Here is a 17,019-nt window from a genome sequence, read left to right on the forward strand (position 1 = left end):
AATGCTACTTGTTTAGTTAAAGTCTCCGGTTAGTTGAACAAATAAATTGTTAATTATTCACCGAGTGTGAGGTATTTCTGTTCGTTACCCACTGAACGTTACTAAAGGGCAGTTCACACCTTCCCACACACTTAACAGATTACGAGGCGAGGGATTCCTCTTTGGGAATTCAGCATGGCTTCTCAAAAATGGATTAACCTCTGCATTGTAAGAGCAAACCGGAGCACCTGGAGGAAACCCACGCAGACACGTGGAGTTGGGGCGGGAGGGGGATTCTAATAGCTGAAACATCAGAAAACATACGAGAATCAACAACTGACGACAAAACACAAGTCACCTAAACATCTTTTTTATTTTACTCCAGTCTTGGACTTAGTGCGTCGCTGAGAATGTGCTCACGCGCGTGGCGTGCCTCCGGTCGGCCTTGGAGAACACTTTCAGCTTCCGAGAAAAATCCCATCCACTCGCCCCCCCACCAAATGGCTCATTCACGCTGCAAAGCCGAACAGAGTCAGCGAGGCGCTAGTACACATGCGCACGTGAACCAAGGTAAGGAAGGGGGGGGGGGGGAACAGGAGGATTGGCGGGGGGGGAACAGGAGGATTGGGGTGGGGTGGCGGGAGGGCTATACAGTTATACACAAAAAAAATATGCACACAAATGACTGACCCTTTCCGATATGCAGGACAGTTCGAGTCCCTTCCCCATCCAAACCCTCCACCCACACCCCTTCTCTCTGCACACCTGGAGAATTACAGCCAAAAACATTTATTACACAGCTAGGCTAACAACAAGAGGTCCTCCCGTTCAGCAGCAGGCGGTGCTAACGAGCTACGGGGCGAGTGAGCGTAACCGGGGCTGTCTACCCTCCTCCTGGGCGCACGCGGTCAAAACTCCAGGGCGGAGCAAATAAAGGAATGGACCCATTTGAGGCTGCCCCCTCCTCTGTCTCGCATTACACGTCTATTGAACCCAGGCTGGAACTAAACCGGGGAAGGCAGCTGGAGGTTGCCCGCCTGAAACCCCAAAGCGCCAGAGAGGAGGGTGTATGGGTTCGCCAATGACTCCCTCCTCGCCCGCCAGGGAAAATGAGCTGTAACAGTTAACTTAACGGAAAAGGAAAGTGATGATGGGTGAGGAGTGAGAGTCACTCAGCGTGTGGGGCGGGGGGAGAAGGGAAAGGTCCAACACTCTGCTGTGTGCAGAGGTGTTCATAGGACAGGGGGTTGGGAGATTCGGCTGGGTGGGTAGGGGGGAATATTTACTTAAAAGACCCTCCCGATGCCTTGTTATTAACTGTAAGGCGGCAGGTATTTTTATTTTATGGTTTTACGGCTGTAGTGAGTTGACACCGCCATGCCCAGTGCACTACCAGTTTCATGCTTCACTGATCGTTTGATGCAGCCCCCCCCACCCCCAAAACCTCATTCCCCTCCCCTACAATGTGCTCGATTCGCCCACACAACCCCCCCGCCCCCTCATCTGCATTCAACGGATGGTGTATCGGACGTAGGGGACCTCGACATCCTCGTCATTCTCATCGTTGCAGCAGAGCTCGAAGACCAGTGCTTTGACGTGTTTCCCAATCTTCTTCTTCGACACTTTGGTGACGATTTCTGTCATTCTGCCGGGGGAGGGGGGAGGGAGAGGGAGAGAGAGAGAGAGGTGAGTGAGAGCCGAGCGGCACAATGGTACATGGCAAATAAGGTCACAGAGTGAAGGGAAAGGGTGGCGGAGCGCCAGCGAGGTCAAGAGGTTTTGGGGGGGAGCACTTGGAAGCAAAGACAAGGCAGCAGATTACTCCCTGAATGGGTGTAAATTGGGAGAGGGGAGTGTGCAGAGGGACCTGGGTGTCCTCGTGCACCAGTCGCTGAAGGTAAGCATTCAGGTGCAGCAGGCGGTAAAGAAGGTAAATGGTATGTTGGCTTTCAATGCGAGAGGTTTTGAGTACAGGAGCAGGGATGTGTTATGTAATTATACAGGGGTCTTGGAGAGGCCACACCCAGAGTATTGTGTGTAGTTTTGGTCTCCTTTTCTGGGGAAGGATGTTCTTACTCTGGAGGGAGTGCAGTGAAGGTTTATCAGGCTGATTCCGGGGATGGTGGGACTGATGTATGAGGAGAGATTGACCAGGTTAGGATTGTTTTCACTGGAGTTCAGACAAACGGTGGCGGGGGGGGTGGGATCTCAGATTTATAACAGGACTGGACAGGGTAGGTACAGGGAGGATGTTCTCGATGGTGGGGGGAGTCCAGAACCAGGGGGTCACAGTCTGAAGATTCAGGGTGGACCATTTAGGACGGAGGTGAGGAGACATTTCTTCACCCGGTGAGTCTGTGGAATTCATTCCCACAGGAAGTCGTTGATGGCAAAACAATTAAATGTATTCAGGAGGCGGCTGGATATCGCACTGGGGGTGAATGGGACCGAAGGTTATGGGGAGAAAGCAGGATTAGGCTATTGAGTTGGATGATCAGCCATGGTGGTCTTGGATGGTGGAGCAGGCTCGAAGGGCCTCCTCCTGCTCCATCTTCTATGTTTCAATGAATTCCCGAGGCAGCTGAACACATGGCACCATGGCACAACGATGGGATTTGGGGATGGTCAAGAGGCAGAATTGGAGCACAGATCAATGAAGATTAGAAATAGGGAGGGGGTGTAGGGGCTGGAGGAGGTTACACAGATAGGGAGGGGGTGTAGGGGGCTGGAGGAGGTTACACAGATAGGGAGGGGGTGTAGGGGGCTGGAGGAGGTTACACAGATAGGGAGGGGGTGTAGGGCCTGGTGGAGGTTACAGAGATAGGGAGGGGGTGTAGGGGGCTGGAGGAGGTTACAGAGATAGGGAGGGGGTGTAGGGGCTGGAGGAGGTTACGGAGATAGGGAGGGGGTGTAGGGGCTGGAGGAGGTTACAGAGACTCGCTCCCCAGAAGAACATGAGATGCACTTGTGATAAACACATGAGGAGAGTGGAATACACAGTGAGAGGATGGGCTAGGAGGCTGTCCTGTGGGGTTGAGGGATGGAATGGCCTGTGCTGACAGTTGACGATGCACTGTGCATACAGGGGTGGAAGAGGAACCCAAAATGTACTTACGGCTGCTCAATCCTCTCCTTGAGCTTGGCTGCAGGCATGAAGAAGGAATACAGCATCGAGACACCCTGTGATAACATCGTAATCTCCAACTTGTGTTCGTTCTATGGGGGGGCAGGGGGGGAGAGGAGAGAGAGAGAGACAGGGACAGAACAGGGGAAGAGAACAATGTTACACCAGCCAGAGTGCCCCCCCCCACAACCGCCTCCCCTGGACCAAGCCAGAGCACGCCCCCTAACTCCCTTCCACTCCCCCCCCACCATCCCAGCATGCTCCCCACCCCCTTCACCCGGACCAGCCACAGTGCGCTCCCCAAACCCCTCCCCCCCCGGACCCAACCAGATCACGCTCCCCAACCCCCTCCCCCAGACCCAGCGCGCTCCCCAACCCCCTCCCCCAGACCCAGCGCGCTCCCCAACCCCCTCCCCAGACCCAGCGCGCTCCCCAACCCCCTCCCCCAGACCCAGCGCGCTCCCCAACCCCCTCCCCCAGACCCAGCGCGCTCCCCAACCCCCTCCCCCAGACCCAGCGCGCTCCCCAACCCCCTCCCCCAGACCCAGCGCGCTCCCCAACCCCCTCCCCCAGACCCAGCGCGCTCCCCAACCCCCTCCCCCAGACCCAGCGCGCTCCCCAACCCCTCCCCCAGACCCAGCGCGCTCCCCAACCCCCTCCCCCCAGACCCAGCGCGCTCCCCAACCCCTCCCCCAGACCCAGCGCGCTCCCCAACCCCCTCCCCCAGACCCAGCGCGCTCCCCAAGCCTCTCCCCCAGACCCAGCGCGCTCCCCAACCCCCTCCCCCAGACCCAGCGCGCACCCAACCCCCTCCCCCAGACCCAGCGCGCACCCCAACCCCCTCCCCCAGACCCAGCGCGCACCCTAATCCCCTCCCCCAGACCCAGCGCGCACCCCAACCCTCTCCCCCAGATCCAGCACGTTCCCCAATCCCCTCCCCCAGATCCAGCACGTTCCCCAATCCCCTCCCAGACCCAGCGCGTTCCCCAATCCCCTCCCCCATATACAGCGTGTTCCTCAACCCCTCCCCTGGACCCATTCCCCCAGACCATGCCAGAGCTCACCCCCAAACCCCTCCTCTGGATCCAGCGACATCCTAACCCCCTCCCCCAGATCTAGCCAGCATGCACTCCGCAATCCCTACCCTAGACTTACAACTGAGCAGCATTAGAGCCTTCTGATGGATTGCTGCATCAACCTTAACACCAGAAACACAGCAACAAGGTGCCATTCAGCCCCTCTCTCTCCAGCCTGTTACTCAGGAACAGGAGGAGGCCATTCAGCCCTCTCTCTCCAGCCTGTTACTCAGGAACAGGAGGAGGCCATTCACCCTCCCCCCCACCAGAGGAAATAGTTTCTCTCCATCGACCCAATCGAATCCTTTCATTTTAAACCCCCCTTGATCAGATCACCCCCTCAATCCTCAACACTCGAGGGGAGGGAGCCTTGACTGTGTATGACCCTCCCTCACTGTTTAACCCTTTCTTCATTCGCCATTGCAATCCCCATATTATTAATTGAATTGGGGTGTAAATGCCTTTGAAAACAGAGCCACCCACACTGTCACCACACAGGAACTCAATTAGCTGAATACCAGAGGGTTTCTGGGAAGTGTAGGGGCAATCCAGTGGAGACTGGTTGGGATGGGTTAAGACTCGCTCCCCAGTGGAGTAGGTGAGGGTGCAGAGCCCCCAGAATTGACAACTAACCTTGAAATAATCCAGGAATTGTTTGAGTGTCATCTCCTCCCCATTGGGCTTGACTCCAGTCACCTCAAATCGATCCCACAGCGTCCAGTCCTTCTCGTAGTACTGCCCGAACAAGACAGCTCCATTAGTGAGGCTCGCAGCAAAGGAGCGGTGGGAACTTACCCACCCACCCACAGCCAACCTAAACCCCAGGTTTATTTATTTATTGGCGGATGGTGACTAGTGGAGTGCCCCAGGGGTCGGTGCTGGGGCCTCAGCTTTTTACCATTTATATAGATGATCTGGAGGAGGGAACCGAGTGTAGAGTGTCGAAATTTGCTGATGACACCAAGATTGGGGGAACGGCAAATTGTGCGGAGGGTGTGGAGAGTCTGCAGAAGGATCTAGATAGGCTGGGCGAATGGGCCAGGAATGGCAAATGGAATTTAATGTTGGCAAGTGTGAGGTGGTCCACTTTGGTAGGAAGAATGGTAGGAAGGACTATTACTTACGTGGCGAAAAACTGCAGCAGGCGACGGTGCAGAGGGACCTCGGGGTCCTTGTGCATGAGTCACAAAAACCCAGCTTGCAGGTGCAGCAGGTGGTCAGGAAGGCGAATGGGATGCTGGCCTTCATAGCAAGGGGGATTGAATATAAAAGTAGGGAGGTCTTGCTGCAGCTGTATAGGGCATTGGTGAGGCCGCAACTGGAGTACTGTGTGCATTTTTGGGCGCCGCACCTGCGCAAAGATATTTTGGCCTTGGAGGGAGTGCAGAGGAGGTTTACTAAGCTGATACCGGAGTTGAGGGGGTTGAGCTATGAGGAGAGGCTGAATAAACTTGGCTTGTACTCGTTAGAGTTTAGAAGAATGAGAGGAGATCTCATTGAGACGTATAAGATGATGAATGGGATGGATAGGATAGAGGTGGAAAGACTCTTCCCGCTCAAAAAAGACAATAGGACTAGGGGGCACAGCCTCAAGATAAAGGGGGGCGGTTTAGAACGGAGTTGAGGAGGAACTTCTTCACTCAAAGGGTGGTGAATCTCTGGAATTCTCTGCCCGTTGAAGTGGTGGAGGCTGCCTCACTAAATATTTTTAAGACGCGGGTTGATGGGTTTTTGATAGGAGAGGGGATTAAGGGTTATGGGGAGAGGGCGGGAAAGTGGAACTGAGCAGCGACAGATCAGCCATGATCTTATTGAACGGCGGGGCAGGCTCGAAGGGCTGGATGGCCTACTCCTGCTCCTATTTCTTATGTTCTTATGTTAGCCACCTCTCTCCGGTACTGACCCAAGGCAGGTACACCAGCCCACACCACAAGGTAAAGGATTCTGCCTGTGACCCAGTATCATCATATTCACATCACTGACCCTGGGACCCTCACTCTAACTCCCTCGCTATTGAGATCCCTTCCTCTGACACCCCTTAAACCCCCTCCCCATCAAGAAGCACCTCCCCCGACACCCCTTAAAACCCCTCCCAATTGAGAATGACCCCCTAACACTCCTTAAGATCTCTCCCTATCAGGAATGACACCCCCCCACAAAACCCCTTAAACCCCCTCCCCATCGAGAATCACCTACCCGACACCCCTTAAACCCCCTCCCCATCGGGAAACACCTCCGACACCCCTTAAACCCCCTCCCCATCGGGAAACACCTCCGACACCCCTTAAACCCCCTCCCCATCGGGAAACATCTCCGACACCCCTTAAACCCCCTCCCATCGGGAAACACCTCCGACACCCCTTAAACCCCCTCCCCATCGGGAAACACCTCCGACACCCCTTAAACCCCCTCCCCATCGGGAAACACCTCCGACACCCCTTAAACCCCCTCCCCATCAGGAAACACCTCCGACACCCCTTAAACCCCCTCCCCATTAGGAAACACCTCCGACACCCCTTAAACCCCTCCCCATTAGGAAACATCTCCGACACCCCTTAAACCCCCTCCCCATTAGGAAACATCTCCGACACCCCTTAAACCCCTCCCCATCGGGAAACATCTCCGACACCCTTAAACCCCCTCCCCATTAGGAAACACCTCCGACACCCCTTAAACCCCCTCCCCATCGGGAAACATCTCCGACACCCCTTAAACCCCCTCCCCATTAGGAAACACCTCCGACACCCCTTAAACCCCCTCCCCATTAGGAAACATCTCCGACACCCCTTAAACCCCCTCCCCATTAGGAAACACCTCCGACACCCCTTAAACCCCCTCCCCATTAGGAAACATCTCCGACACCCCTTAAACCCCCTCCCCATCGGGAAACACCTCCGACACCCCTTAAACCCCCTCCCCATTAGGAAACATCTCCGACACCCCTTAAACCCCCTCCCCATTAGGAAACACCTCCGACACCCCTTAAACCCCCTCCCCATTAGGAAACATCTCCGACACCCCTTAAACCCCCTCCCCATCGGGAAACATCTCCGACACCCCTTAAACACCCTCCCCATTGGGAATGGACCCCACCCCCCGCCGAGCCCCAGTCTCCCGAGTATTCCCCAGCCTGGTCACGGATGCGTTTAGCCCTTCTACCCTGTCTACTCTCACCCCCACCCCCCTCTGCACCCTGTGACAGTCTGGTGGGCACTGCCCCACCACACTCACCGTGTGCTTGGGGGCAGCAATGGGCTCGGAGAATCCGAAGAAGGGCAGAGCCAGGTTCATGAAGCCGTTCTTGAAGGAGTCCAGCTTCTTGTGACCAAAGGCCACTTTGTAGAGTTCCAGGCAGACCAGCCCAACCACAGCTGCCGTCGCCGTGGCGATGGCAGGGATGATCTTGCCAGCGATCAGCTTGCTCTGCGGGAGGGAACAGAAGGTGGGTAAAGAGGGGCACCTGCTCCCCGAGGGAGGTGGGAACCACCAGACTCAGAAACCATGCCCCCACCCCTCCGCCTCGGACCCCAGCCCACCTACCTTGTGCCTGTCAGCAGGAGGGATATCGTAATTCTCAGCCCGGAGATTGGAAGCAGCCACAATGAAATCCATGTGGAAGTTTGTATCATCATCCTGTGTAAGAAATGCAGACTTATAACAGGGCAGAGAAAGAGGAGAGACTCGTAACACAGGCATCTGCATACTTTCCCAGTAACTACCCTGTCAGCAGGCAGGAGGCCTCCCACAGTTCAGGAAGTGTGTCGAGGCCTTGGGGGGCGAGGGGAGGGTGCTGAGGAAGGTTTACCCAGAATGGTTCCAGGGAGTCCTGGGCTTCAGTTAAGTTCAGGTAAGTGGCACACTTTCAAAAGTGTGTTAACCAGGGTTCAGGGTAAACACATTCCTCTTAGCGTGAACGGCAAGGCTGGGCAAGGATGACTCAGGATATTAAGGCTCTGGTCAAGAAGAAGAAAGAGGCACATGACATGCATAGACAGCTGGGATCAAGTGAGTCCCTTGAAGAGTATAGGGAGTGTAGGAGTAGAGTTGAGAGAGAAATCAGGAGGGCAAAAAGGGGACACGAGATTGTTTTGGCAGATAAGGCAAAGAACAAATACATAAAGGGCAAAAGAGTAACAAGGGACAGAGTAGGGACCTCTTAAGGATCAACAAGGTCATCTATGTGCAGATCCACTAGAAATGGATGGGATCCTAAATGAATATTTCTCATCAGTATTTACTATAAAGAACATAAAAACATAAGAAATAGGAGCAGGAGTAGGCCATCTAGCCCTTCGAGCCTGCCCCCTTAGGGAACTTGGAGAAATAAGTAGTGCTCTCTTGAGGAGTATACATATTACAGAGAAGGTGGTGCTGGAAGTCTTAAAGCGCATCAAGGTAGATAAATCCCCAGGACCTGATGAAGTTTATCCCAGGACACCGTGGGAGGCTAGGGAGGAAATTGCAGGTCCCCTAGCCGAGATACTTGAATTATCGATAGATGCCTGAAGATTGGACAGTGTCAAATGTTGTGCCTTTGTTTAAAAAGGGCTGCAGGGAAAAGCCTGGGAACTACAGGCCAGTGAGCCTCACATCTGTGGTGGGTAAACTGTTGAGAGACAGGATCTACAGGCATTTAGAGACATGACTGTGTGAGTGGGACAGTCAGCATGGCTTTGTGAGTGGGAAATTACGTCTCACAAATTTGATTGAGTTTTTTGAAGGGGTAACCCAAGAAGGTAGATGAGGGCAGTGCAGTTGATGTTGTCTACGTGGACTTTAGCAAGGCCTTTGACAAGGTACCGCATGGTAGGTTGTTGCATAAGGTTAAATCTCAAGATCCAAGGTGAGGTATCTAAACGGATACTAAATTGGCTTCTTGACAGAAGCCAGAGGGTGGGTTGTAGAGAATTGTTTTTCAAACTGGAAGCCTGTGACCAGCGGTGTGCCTCAGGGATCAGTGCTGGGTCCACTGTTATTTGTCATTTATATTAATGATTTGGATGAAAATATAGGAGGCATGGTTAGTAAGTTTGTAGATGACACTAAGATTGGTGGCATGGTGGACAGTGAAGAAAGTTATCCCCAATTGCAACGGGATCTCAATCAATTGGGCCAGTGGGCTGACGAATTTAGATAGAGACGGAGACTGGGAGAAGCTGGGCTCATTCTCCTCGGAGCTGAGAAGGTTAAGGGGGAGATTGAATCGAGGCATTCTCTATCACGAGAGGGCCTCAATCCAGTGAATGAGGAAGTGTTTCCTAGCGACAGGGAGGTGGGGAACCAGAGAGTGAGGGAGGGGGAGACACAGAGCGAAGAGAATCAGTAAATGAACCAGAGGCGGCGGGAGAGATGGGGAGAATTTTATTGCCACGGTGAGTTGTTGTGATTTGGAAGGTGCTGCCTGAAGGCGGTGGGAGCCGATGGGAGAAAAGAGTGGGAACAGCAATGGGATCTAACTAGTCTGTTCTATGAAAGAGCCAGCACTCAGTCAGTGGGGTTGAATGGTCTCCATTCTGTGCTCTATTCTTGTCAAGGTGCGGATTTCCCCCAGGTAACGAGTGCCTCAATTAGTACACATACTGCTGGGGAAGGAGACACTAAGCCCCCTCAGGTCCCCGTTCAGAGGATAGAATCACACGCCAGGTAAAGAGGCTATTCAGCCCATTGAGAGTGTGCCAGCTGATTCGAGAGAGACGGGGAGGCTGGAGAACCTGGAATTGCTGTGAGGAAGTGGTTTACAATGGGATTTAAACAACTTCAAACCTGATGGGAAACAGTTGGAAGGAAGACCCCCATCCTCACTTACCTTTTCAAACTCGATGGGGTACATTCTGAAGGTAGACAGTGCCTCCAGTGAGGGGAGTGTCGTTTTCAGCTCCTCCAAGCGGCTGTCATCTACAACAAGAATCGGCAGTTAGCCTGACTCATTATCCCCACCCCCAGAAACAGCCCCTGACACACTGGCCCCCGGGCGGAGCACGAGGCGCCCCAGACACACAGATGTCAGGGTGCTCTGGGGGAATCTCTCCCACCTGCCTCGGATGAAGCGGGGATCTGGCAGGGGGACGTGAGCAGAGAGTCAGGGTCACTCTCAAACACGCACAATCCATTGCTGCCACTACCCCCCTACCCCCCGCTGATAACCCAGCTCCACGCGGGTGTCCCCATATCCGGTAATCAGGACTGCTCCTCTCCGTGCTGGCACACAGTCACCATTCCACATTCCCGAGAGGCAAGGAGGAGACGGGAGAGTGGAGAAGCTTCACATCTGTCTGGGACTTGTTACAATCCAGCAGATAGGAGCAGGAGACCATAGAACATTACAGCACAGTACAGGCCCTTCAGCCCTCGATGTTGCGCCGACCAGTGGAACCAATCTAATGACCCCCTAACCTAAACTATTCCAATGGTATCCATGTGCCTATCCACTGACCATTTGAATGCCCTTAAAGTTGGTGAGTCCACAACTGCTGCACGCAGGGCATTCCACGCCCTTACTACCCTCTGAGTAAAGAAAATTCAGCCCCTCTCACTCTCCAGCCTGTTACACAGGAACAGGAGGAGGCCGTTCAGCCCCTCACTTTCTTGAGCATGCTACACAGGAACAGGAGGAGGCCATTCAGCCCCTCACTTTCTTGAGCATGTTACACAGGAACAGGAGGCCATTCGGTACCTCTTGAGCCTGTTCCTCCATCCGAACAGATCACAGCTAGTCTGTGTCCAGTGATCCCACCTTATTTCCTGAACCAGAAACAGATTGCGTGTCAGCGACACACTGCTGGAGAGGAGGGGGCAGGCCGGCTACTACTCACGTCTCTCTCTCTCTCCCCGCCGCTTTCCGTAGCAGGCCAGGCAGCCAACTGGAGGCGGAGGGGCGCGAGACTCACCCAGTGAGGCGTTGGAGTTCTGCAGGTCCTGGTCGGATACGTGGATCTTGACTCCGGATTTTGGCGTGAAGGTGGGCACTTTAACACCCTTCAGGATCTCCGCCACCAGGGCGCGGTCTCGGGAACCCTTGATGCCGTATGTTTGTGCAAACAGATTGGCTGCAGCCACGATGTAATCCATGTGAAGGGTCTGTGAGGAAGGAGGGGTGGGGGGCGGGGAGGTTGGAGAATGGCAGGTTAAATCCCAGTGAGCAGAGGATCCTGACAAGAGCCCACAACAGATGCCAAAAGACAGAACGGTGAATTCCCCACACAAAGAGCCACTACGCTCTGCAGAGTTAGGACCCATTACCAAAGGTGGCACAGTGGGTTAGCACTGCTGCCTCACAGCGTGAGACCCAGGTTCGATTCCAGTCTCAGGTCATTGTCTATGCAAGTCCGCACATTCTCCCCATGTCTGCATGAGTTTCCTCCGGGTGCTCCGGTTTCCTCCCACAGTCCAAAGATGTGCGGGTTAGGTGGATTGGCCATGTGAAATTGTCCTTAGTGTCCAAAGATGTGCAGGTTAGGGTGATTAACCATGGTAAATGTGTGAGGTTAGAGGGATAGGGCCTGGGTAAGTTACTGTCAGAGAGTTGGTGCAGGCCCAATGAGCTGAATGGCCTCTTCTGCACCGTAGGGATTTTGTGGTTCGAGCTCCGTCAGCACTGAGGCTGAGCCATGGCAAAGTGGAATTTCCCAGTGGCCGATTCTGCCCGCGTGCACCTCCCTTCCTCAACGTCCCCCCCCCCACCCTCCTCAGGTACTCACATTCATTGCGTCAAACTCGAGTGGGTGAGGACACCTCTTGGGGCCTGACCAGAACGGGGTGCCTGATGTTGTGACCTGAAGATGAAGAAGGAAGAGTTATTAATGGAGAGTGTTTGCTGGTCGCGCTCAGGGCTGGTGTTTAACCCGCAGCCTCCCCTCCCCTGCTGTACCTGGTCAGGAGGGAAGTTGTGCAGCAGTTGACGGATATTGTTGTTGTACTGGATTTGCCAGTGGTTACGAGCCCACGTCACGCAGTCCTCCCACGTCTTGGAGCGCTCTGTCACCAGGCTCTTGAAGGCAGCCTCCAGCACCTCGAGGGGCTGCGCCCCAGGAAGCCTCAGGGTGCGCTCCATGAACTTGGAATCCCTGCAGTGCCAAGAGGAGAGATTGAGTCAGCTGGGGTGGGGGTTTAGGTGGGAGGGGGCATCGAATTGCAGGTTTGGTCGGGGGGGGCAGTGGGCTCGTGCCTGGGAACCGCCTCCATCTTCTCTGGTGTGATATTTGCGGGCATTCCACACACCAAGGGAGGAGGCGGCCATTCGGCCCTTCGAGCTGCTCCCCCATTCATTTTGATCCTGGCTGATCATCAAATTCAATATCCTGATTCCCCCCCCGCCCCCGCCCCAAATATCCCTCGATCCCTTTAGCCCCAAGAGCGATATCTAATTTCTTCCTGAAATCACACAACGTTTTGGCCTCAACTACTTTCTGTGGGAGTGAATTCCACACATTCCCCACCCTCTGGGTGAAGAAATTTCTCCTCACCTCAGTTCTAAAAGGTTTCCCCCTTATCCTCAAACTCTGACCCCTAGTTCTGGACTCCCCCCACCATCGGGGACATTCTTTCTGAATCTACCCTGTCTAACCCTGTGTGAATTTTATAAGTTTCTATCAGATCCCCTCTCACTCTTCCAAACTCCAGTGAATATAATCCTAACCCACTCAGTCTCTCCTCATATGACAGACCTGCCATCCCAGGAATCAGCCTGGTAAACCTTCACTGTGCTCCCTCTATAGCAAGGACATCCTTCCTCAGATAAGGAGACCAAAACTGTACACAATACTCCAGGTGTGGCCTCACCAAGGCTCTGTACAATTGCAGTAAAACATCCCTATCCCTGTACTCAAATCCTCTCACTGTGAAGGCCAACATACCATTTGCCTTCTTTACTGCCTGCTGTACCTGCACGCTTACTTTCTCAGGTGGTTAGCACTGTTGCCTCACAGCACCAGAGACCCGGGTTCAATTCCAGCCTTGGATCACTGTCTGTATTTAGTCCATACGTTCTCCCCGCGTCTGTGTGGGTTTCTTCTGGTTTCTCCCACAGTCTGAAAGATGTGCTGGTTAGGTGCACTGGCCATTCTAAATTGCCCCTTAGTGTGAGAGAGACTAGCTGCTGTAAGTGCATGGGGTTACAGGATATGACCTGGGTAGGATTGTTGTCAGTGCAGGTTCGATGGGCTGAATGGCCTCCTCCTGCACTGGCAGGATTCTATGACTGATACACGAGGACTCCAAGGTCACGCTGAGTATCCGCCTCTCAATTTACACCAGTTTAAATAATAATCTGTCTTCCTATTATTGCTCCAAAGTGGATAACCTCACATTTATCCACATTATACTGCATCTGCCATGCAGATTCCCACACACTCAGCCTGTCCAAATCACTCTGAAACATCTCTGTATCCTCCTCACAGCTCACTCTCCCACCCAATATTAGATGTTAATACATCTTGCAGCCTCTTCCTTTTGAGTATTACAGGGTCACACCTGCAGGACGAAGGGCTGGGCAGTGATCTACTTACTGGATGTACTGGTTGACGTTTTCAGCTGGCTGCTTGAAGAGTCCTTCAAACTCATCGCGAGCCCACTGCAAGACAGAGAACAGAACCGGTCATCACAGCAGCATTGCACTCCATCAAACCATCACTGAGCTTCCCTCACTGCACACAGCCCCCTCCAGACACACATTACCTCCGATAACACCAGCACAAACATCTCCAACACCACCAATCCACCCAGAGAGAGAATCGTGTCCTCAGCGCACCACCAGCCTGGGGAACTCCGGCAGGAAGAACTCCCACCAGCTCACTGACACCCGCCGCGCTCGCTCTCCCACACTGCCTTCCAACCCAGCAACACCTCCATCTTTAAACACACACACACGATTCAAATCCCTACACCCCCTATCTCTGTAACCTCCTCCAGCCCCCTACACCCCCTCCCTATCTCTGTAACCTCCTCCAGTCCCCTACACACCCTCCCTATCTCTAACCTCCTCCAGCCCCCTACACCCCCTCCCTATCTCTGTAACCTCCTCCAGTCCCTCTACACCCCCTCCCTATCTCTGTCACCTCCTCCAGTCCCCCTACACCCCTATCTCTGTAACCTCCTCCAGTCCCTTTACACCCCCTCCCAATCTCTGTAACCCCCTCCAGGCCCCTACACCTCCTATCTCTATAACCTCCTCCAGCCCCCTCCCTATCTCTGTAATACCCTCCAGGCCCCTACACCCCCTCCCTACCTCTGTAACCCCCTCCAGCCCCCTACACTCCCTCCCTATCTCTGTAACCCCCTCCAGCCCCTACACCCCCTCCCTATCTCTGTAACCCCCTCCAGCCCCTACACTCCATGGTTACTCTCTCCTTGGTCTCAAATCCACCTCCTTACCAGCTCCCCATATCCCTTTTTTCAGTAGAATGAATGCCCCTTGCCTTCTTTACTGCCTGCTGTACCTGCGCACTTTCAGCGACTGATGCACAAGGTCTCGCTGAGTATCCACCTCTCTCAATTTACACCCATTCAAATAGTAACCTGCCTTCCTAATATTACCACCCCGGTGGGTGACCTCACATTGCTCCACAGTATAGTGCAGTGTTGTTGTACACTCTGACCTGCAGTGTGTGTTCAATAGCGTTGGGGAAGTTCTTCAGGGTGCAGATGGGGATGGATTTCTCGGGTGGGTCCTGGCTGGAGCTGTACGACTCGGTCAGGAAGGGAATGACAACCTGCACATTGCCTTTGGTGCCCAGAGTACCCGACTCCAACAGGGGTTTGCGGTAGTACACACACCGCCTGTCGATGTACATTCCTGGAGACAGGGAGAGGAAACAGGGAAACAGAGCCGTGAACAGAGCAAACACCACCCCCCCCAACCCCATCACGAGAGATAGTACCCCTCTCTACAATGCACAGGCACACAATTACCACTCGACAGCAGAGATACTACGCAACTCAGAATGACTATCCAAACTTTGACCTTTCCACACTGCAAGCCGGATTTCTGCTCCGTCTACAGAAAGATGTATCTGCATCTTCCCAACTGCTTCCTTGGGACAGGCTGTGGGATAAGGGGCCACAGGCTCTCTCCCTGTAGGGAGGAGGCAATCCCAGTATCAGCTCCATGGCAGGAGACTGGAAAGAGAGACTGAAGGAGCAAGGCTGCGGAGAGCAGTATGACCAGCCAGCACCAGCAAACAGTCAGCACAGTAACAGGCCGTTCAGCACTCCTGCTCCATGCCAGTCTTTCTGTCCCCATACTACCTCCCTCCCACCCTCCCTCCATCTCCCCATACCTCCCATATTCTTCTATGCCTCTCTCCCTCATGTTTATCCAGCTCGATCCCATCTTAAGCACATCAATCTAATTCAACTTGACTGGTGTCCCACATTCTCCCCCCCGCGGGAGCCAGTCCCACATTCTCCCCCCCGCGGGAGCCAGTCCCACATTCTCCCCCCCGCGGGAGCCAGTCCCACATTCTCCCCCCGCGCGGGAGCCAGTCCCGCATTCTCCCCCGCTCCCCCCCGCGGGAGCCAGTCCCGCATTCTCCCCCGCGGGAGCCAGTCCCACATTCTCCCCCGCTCCCCCCCGCGGGAGCCAGTCCCACATTCCCCCCCCTGCAGGAGCCAGTCCCACATTCTCCCCACGCTCCCCACATACAAGTGGGAATATCCCGGCAGTATCCGAGCTACGTACTGGCATCCACATTGTCCAGGGCGTTGGCCACCCCATCCAGAGCTTCGAAGAAGTCGTCGTCATAGACCCTTTCTGTATCGGGGCCCACGCGGTTCTGGTGGGCAATGACTCGAATATTGGGGTTCATCTGTTTCACCGCAGCTGCAGCAGTCTCAGACTTCATTTTCTGTGCACAGAGAGGCTGGCATTAGCTCACCACGTCTCACCCACCTCCTGAATCAGGTAAAACCAAGGCCATTCAGCCCCTCTCTCTCCAGCCTATTAAACAACAACAGGAGGCGGCCATTCACCCTCCTATCCTAACTCAGTCTCCCCGCCTCAGTCCCGTAACCCTCAATCCCCCTCAAACCACAGAAACCTCTCTATCTGGGGTTTGAAATTTCCAATCGCCCCCTCCATCCTTGACAGCTTCATTTTGGGGACGGAGTGTGTGTGTTCCAGATTCCCATTCCTCCTTTGTGTGAGGAAGTGCTTCCTGACAATTCCCCCTCCCCCCGGAATGGCCGGCTCTCGTTTTAACCTTCTATACCCCCCACCGCTCCCCCCAACCCCCCTCGCTCTGAATTGCCCCTCCCCACACCAGAGGAGATAGTTTCTATCAACCCTGTTTTCATTTGATTTGTCACGTACTGGGATACAGTGAAAAATATTGTTTCTTGCGCACTATATAGCCAAAGCATACTGTTCAGAGAGAAGGCAATGAGTGTGCAAAATGTAGCGTTACACTCATAACTAGGGTGTAGAGAAAGATCAACTTAATACAAGTTAAGGCCATTCAACAGTCTGACAGCAGCAGGGAAGAAGCTGTTCTTGAGTCAGTCGGTACTTGACCTCAGACTTTTGTATCTTTTTCCTGACAGAAGGTGGTGGAAGAGAGAATGTCCGGGGTGTGTGGGATCCTTAATTATACTGGCTGCTTTTCCCGAGGCAGCGGGAAGTGTAGACACAGTCAATGGACGGGAGGCTGGTTTGTGAGATGGACTGGGCTACATTCATGACCTTTTGTAGTTCTTTGTGGTCTTGGGCAGAGCAGGAGCCCAGACCAAGCTGTGATACAACCAAAAAGAATGCTTTCTATGGGGCATCTGTAAAAGTTGGTGAGAGTCATAGCTGACATGCCAAATTTCCTTAGTCTCCTGAGAAAGTAGAGACATTGGTGGGTTTTC

General features: G+C 53.9%; 1 protein-coding gene across 2 annotated transcripts in view; it reads right to left on the reverse strand.

Annotated features, from left to right (window-relative positions):
• Positions 1-333: 333 nt before the first annotated feature.
• Positions 334-17,019, reverse strand: part of uba1 (ubiquitin-like modifier activating enzyme 1) — a 42,551-nt gene continuing 25,865 nt past the window's right edge. For both annotated transcript variants that reach the window (XM_080184710.1, XM_080184709.1), the window contains exons 15-26: positions 15,854-16,019; positions 14,772-14,968; positions 13,683-13,747; positions 12,047-12,242; positions 11,877-11,951; positions 11,067-11,256; positions 9,986-10,074; positions 7,720-7,812; positions 7,411-7,602; positions 4,813-4,914; positions 3,095-3,195; positions 334-1,624 (exon numbers count right to left, since the gene is read on the reverse strand). In XM_080184710.1, the coding sequence (XP_080040836.1) occupies positions 1,489-1,624; positions 3,095-3,195; positions 4,813-4,914; positions 7,411-7,602; positions 7,720-7,812; positions 9,986-10,074; positions 11,067-11,256; positions 11,877-11,951; positions 12,047-12,242; positions 13,683-13,747; positions 14,772-14,968; positions 15,854-16,019 (1,602 nt within the window). In that variant the 3' untranslated portion in view covers positions 334-1,488. The remainder of the gene's footprint in view (positions 1,625-3,094; positions 3,196-4,812; positions 4,915-7,410; positions 7,603-7,719; positions 7,813-9,985; positions 10,075-11,066; positions 11,257-11,876; positions 11,952-12,046; positions 12,243-13,682; positions 13,748-14,771; positions 14,969-15,853; positions 16,020-17,019) is intronic.

The sequence above is a fragment of the Carcharhinus amblyrhynchos genome, unplaced genomic scaffold (genome assembly GCF_965287045.1).
Source record: "Carcharhinus amblyrhynchos unplaced genomic scaffold, sCarAmb.v2.hapA scaffold_884, whole genome shotgun sequence".
In the NCBI taxonomy this organism is placed as follows: Eukaryota; Metazoa; Chordata; class Chondrichthyes; order Carcharhiniformes; family Carcharhinidae; genus Carcharhinus; species Carcharhinus amblyrhynchos.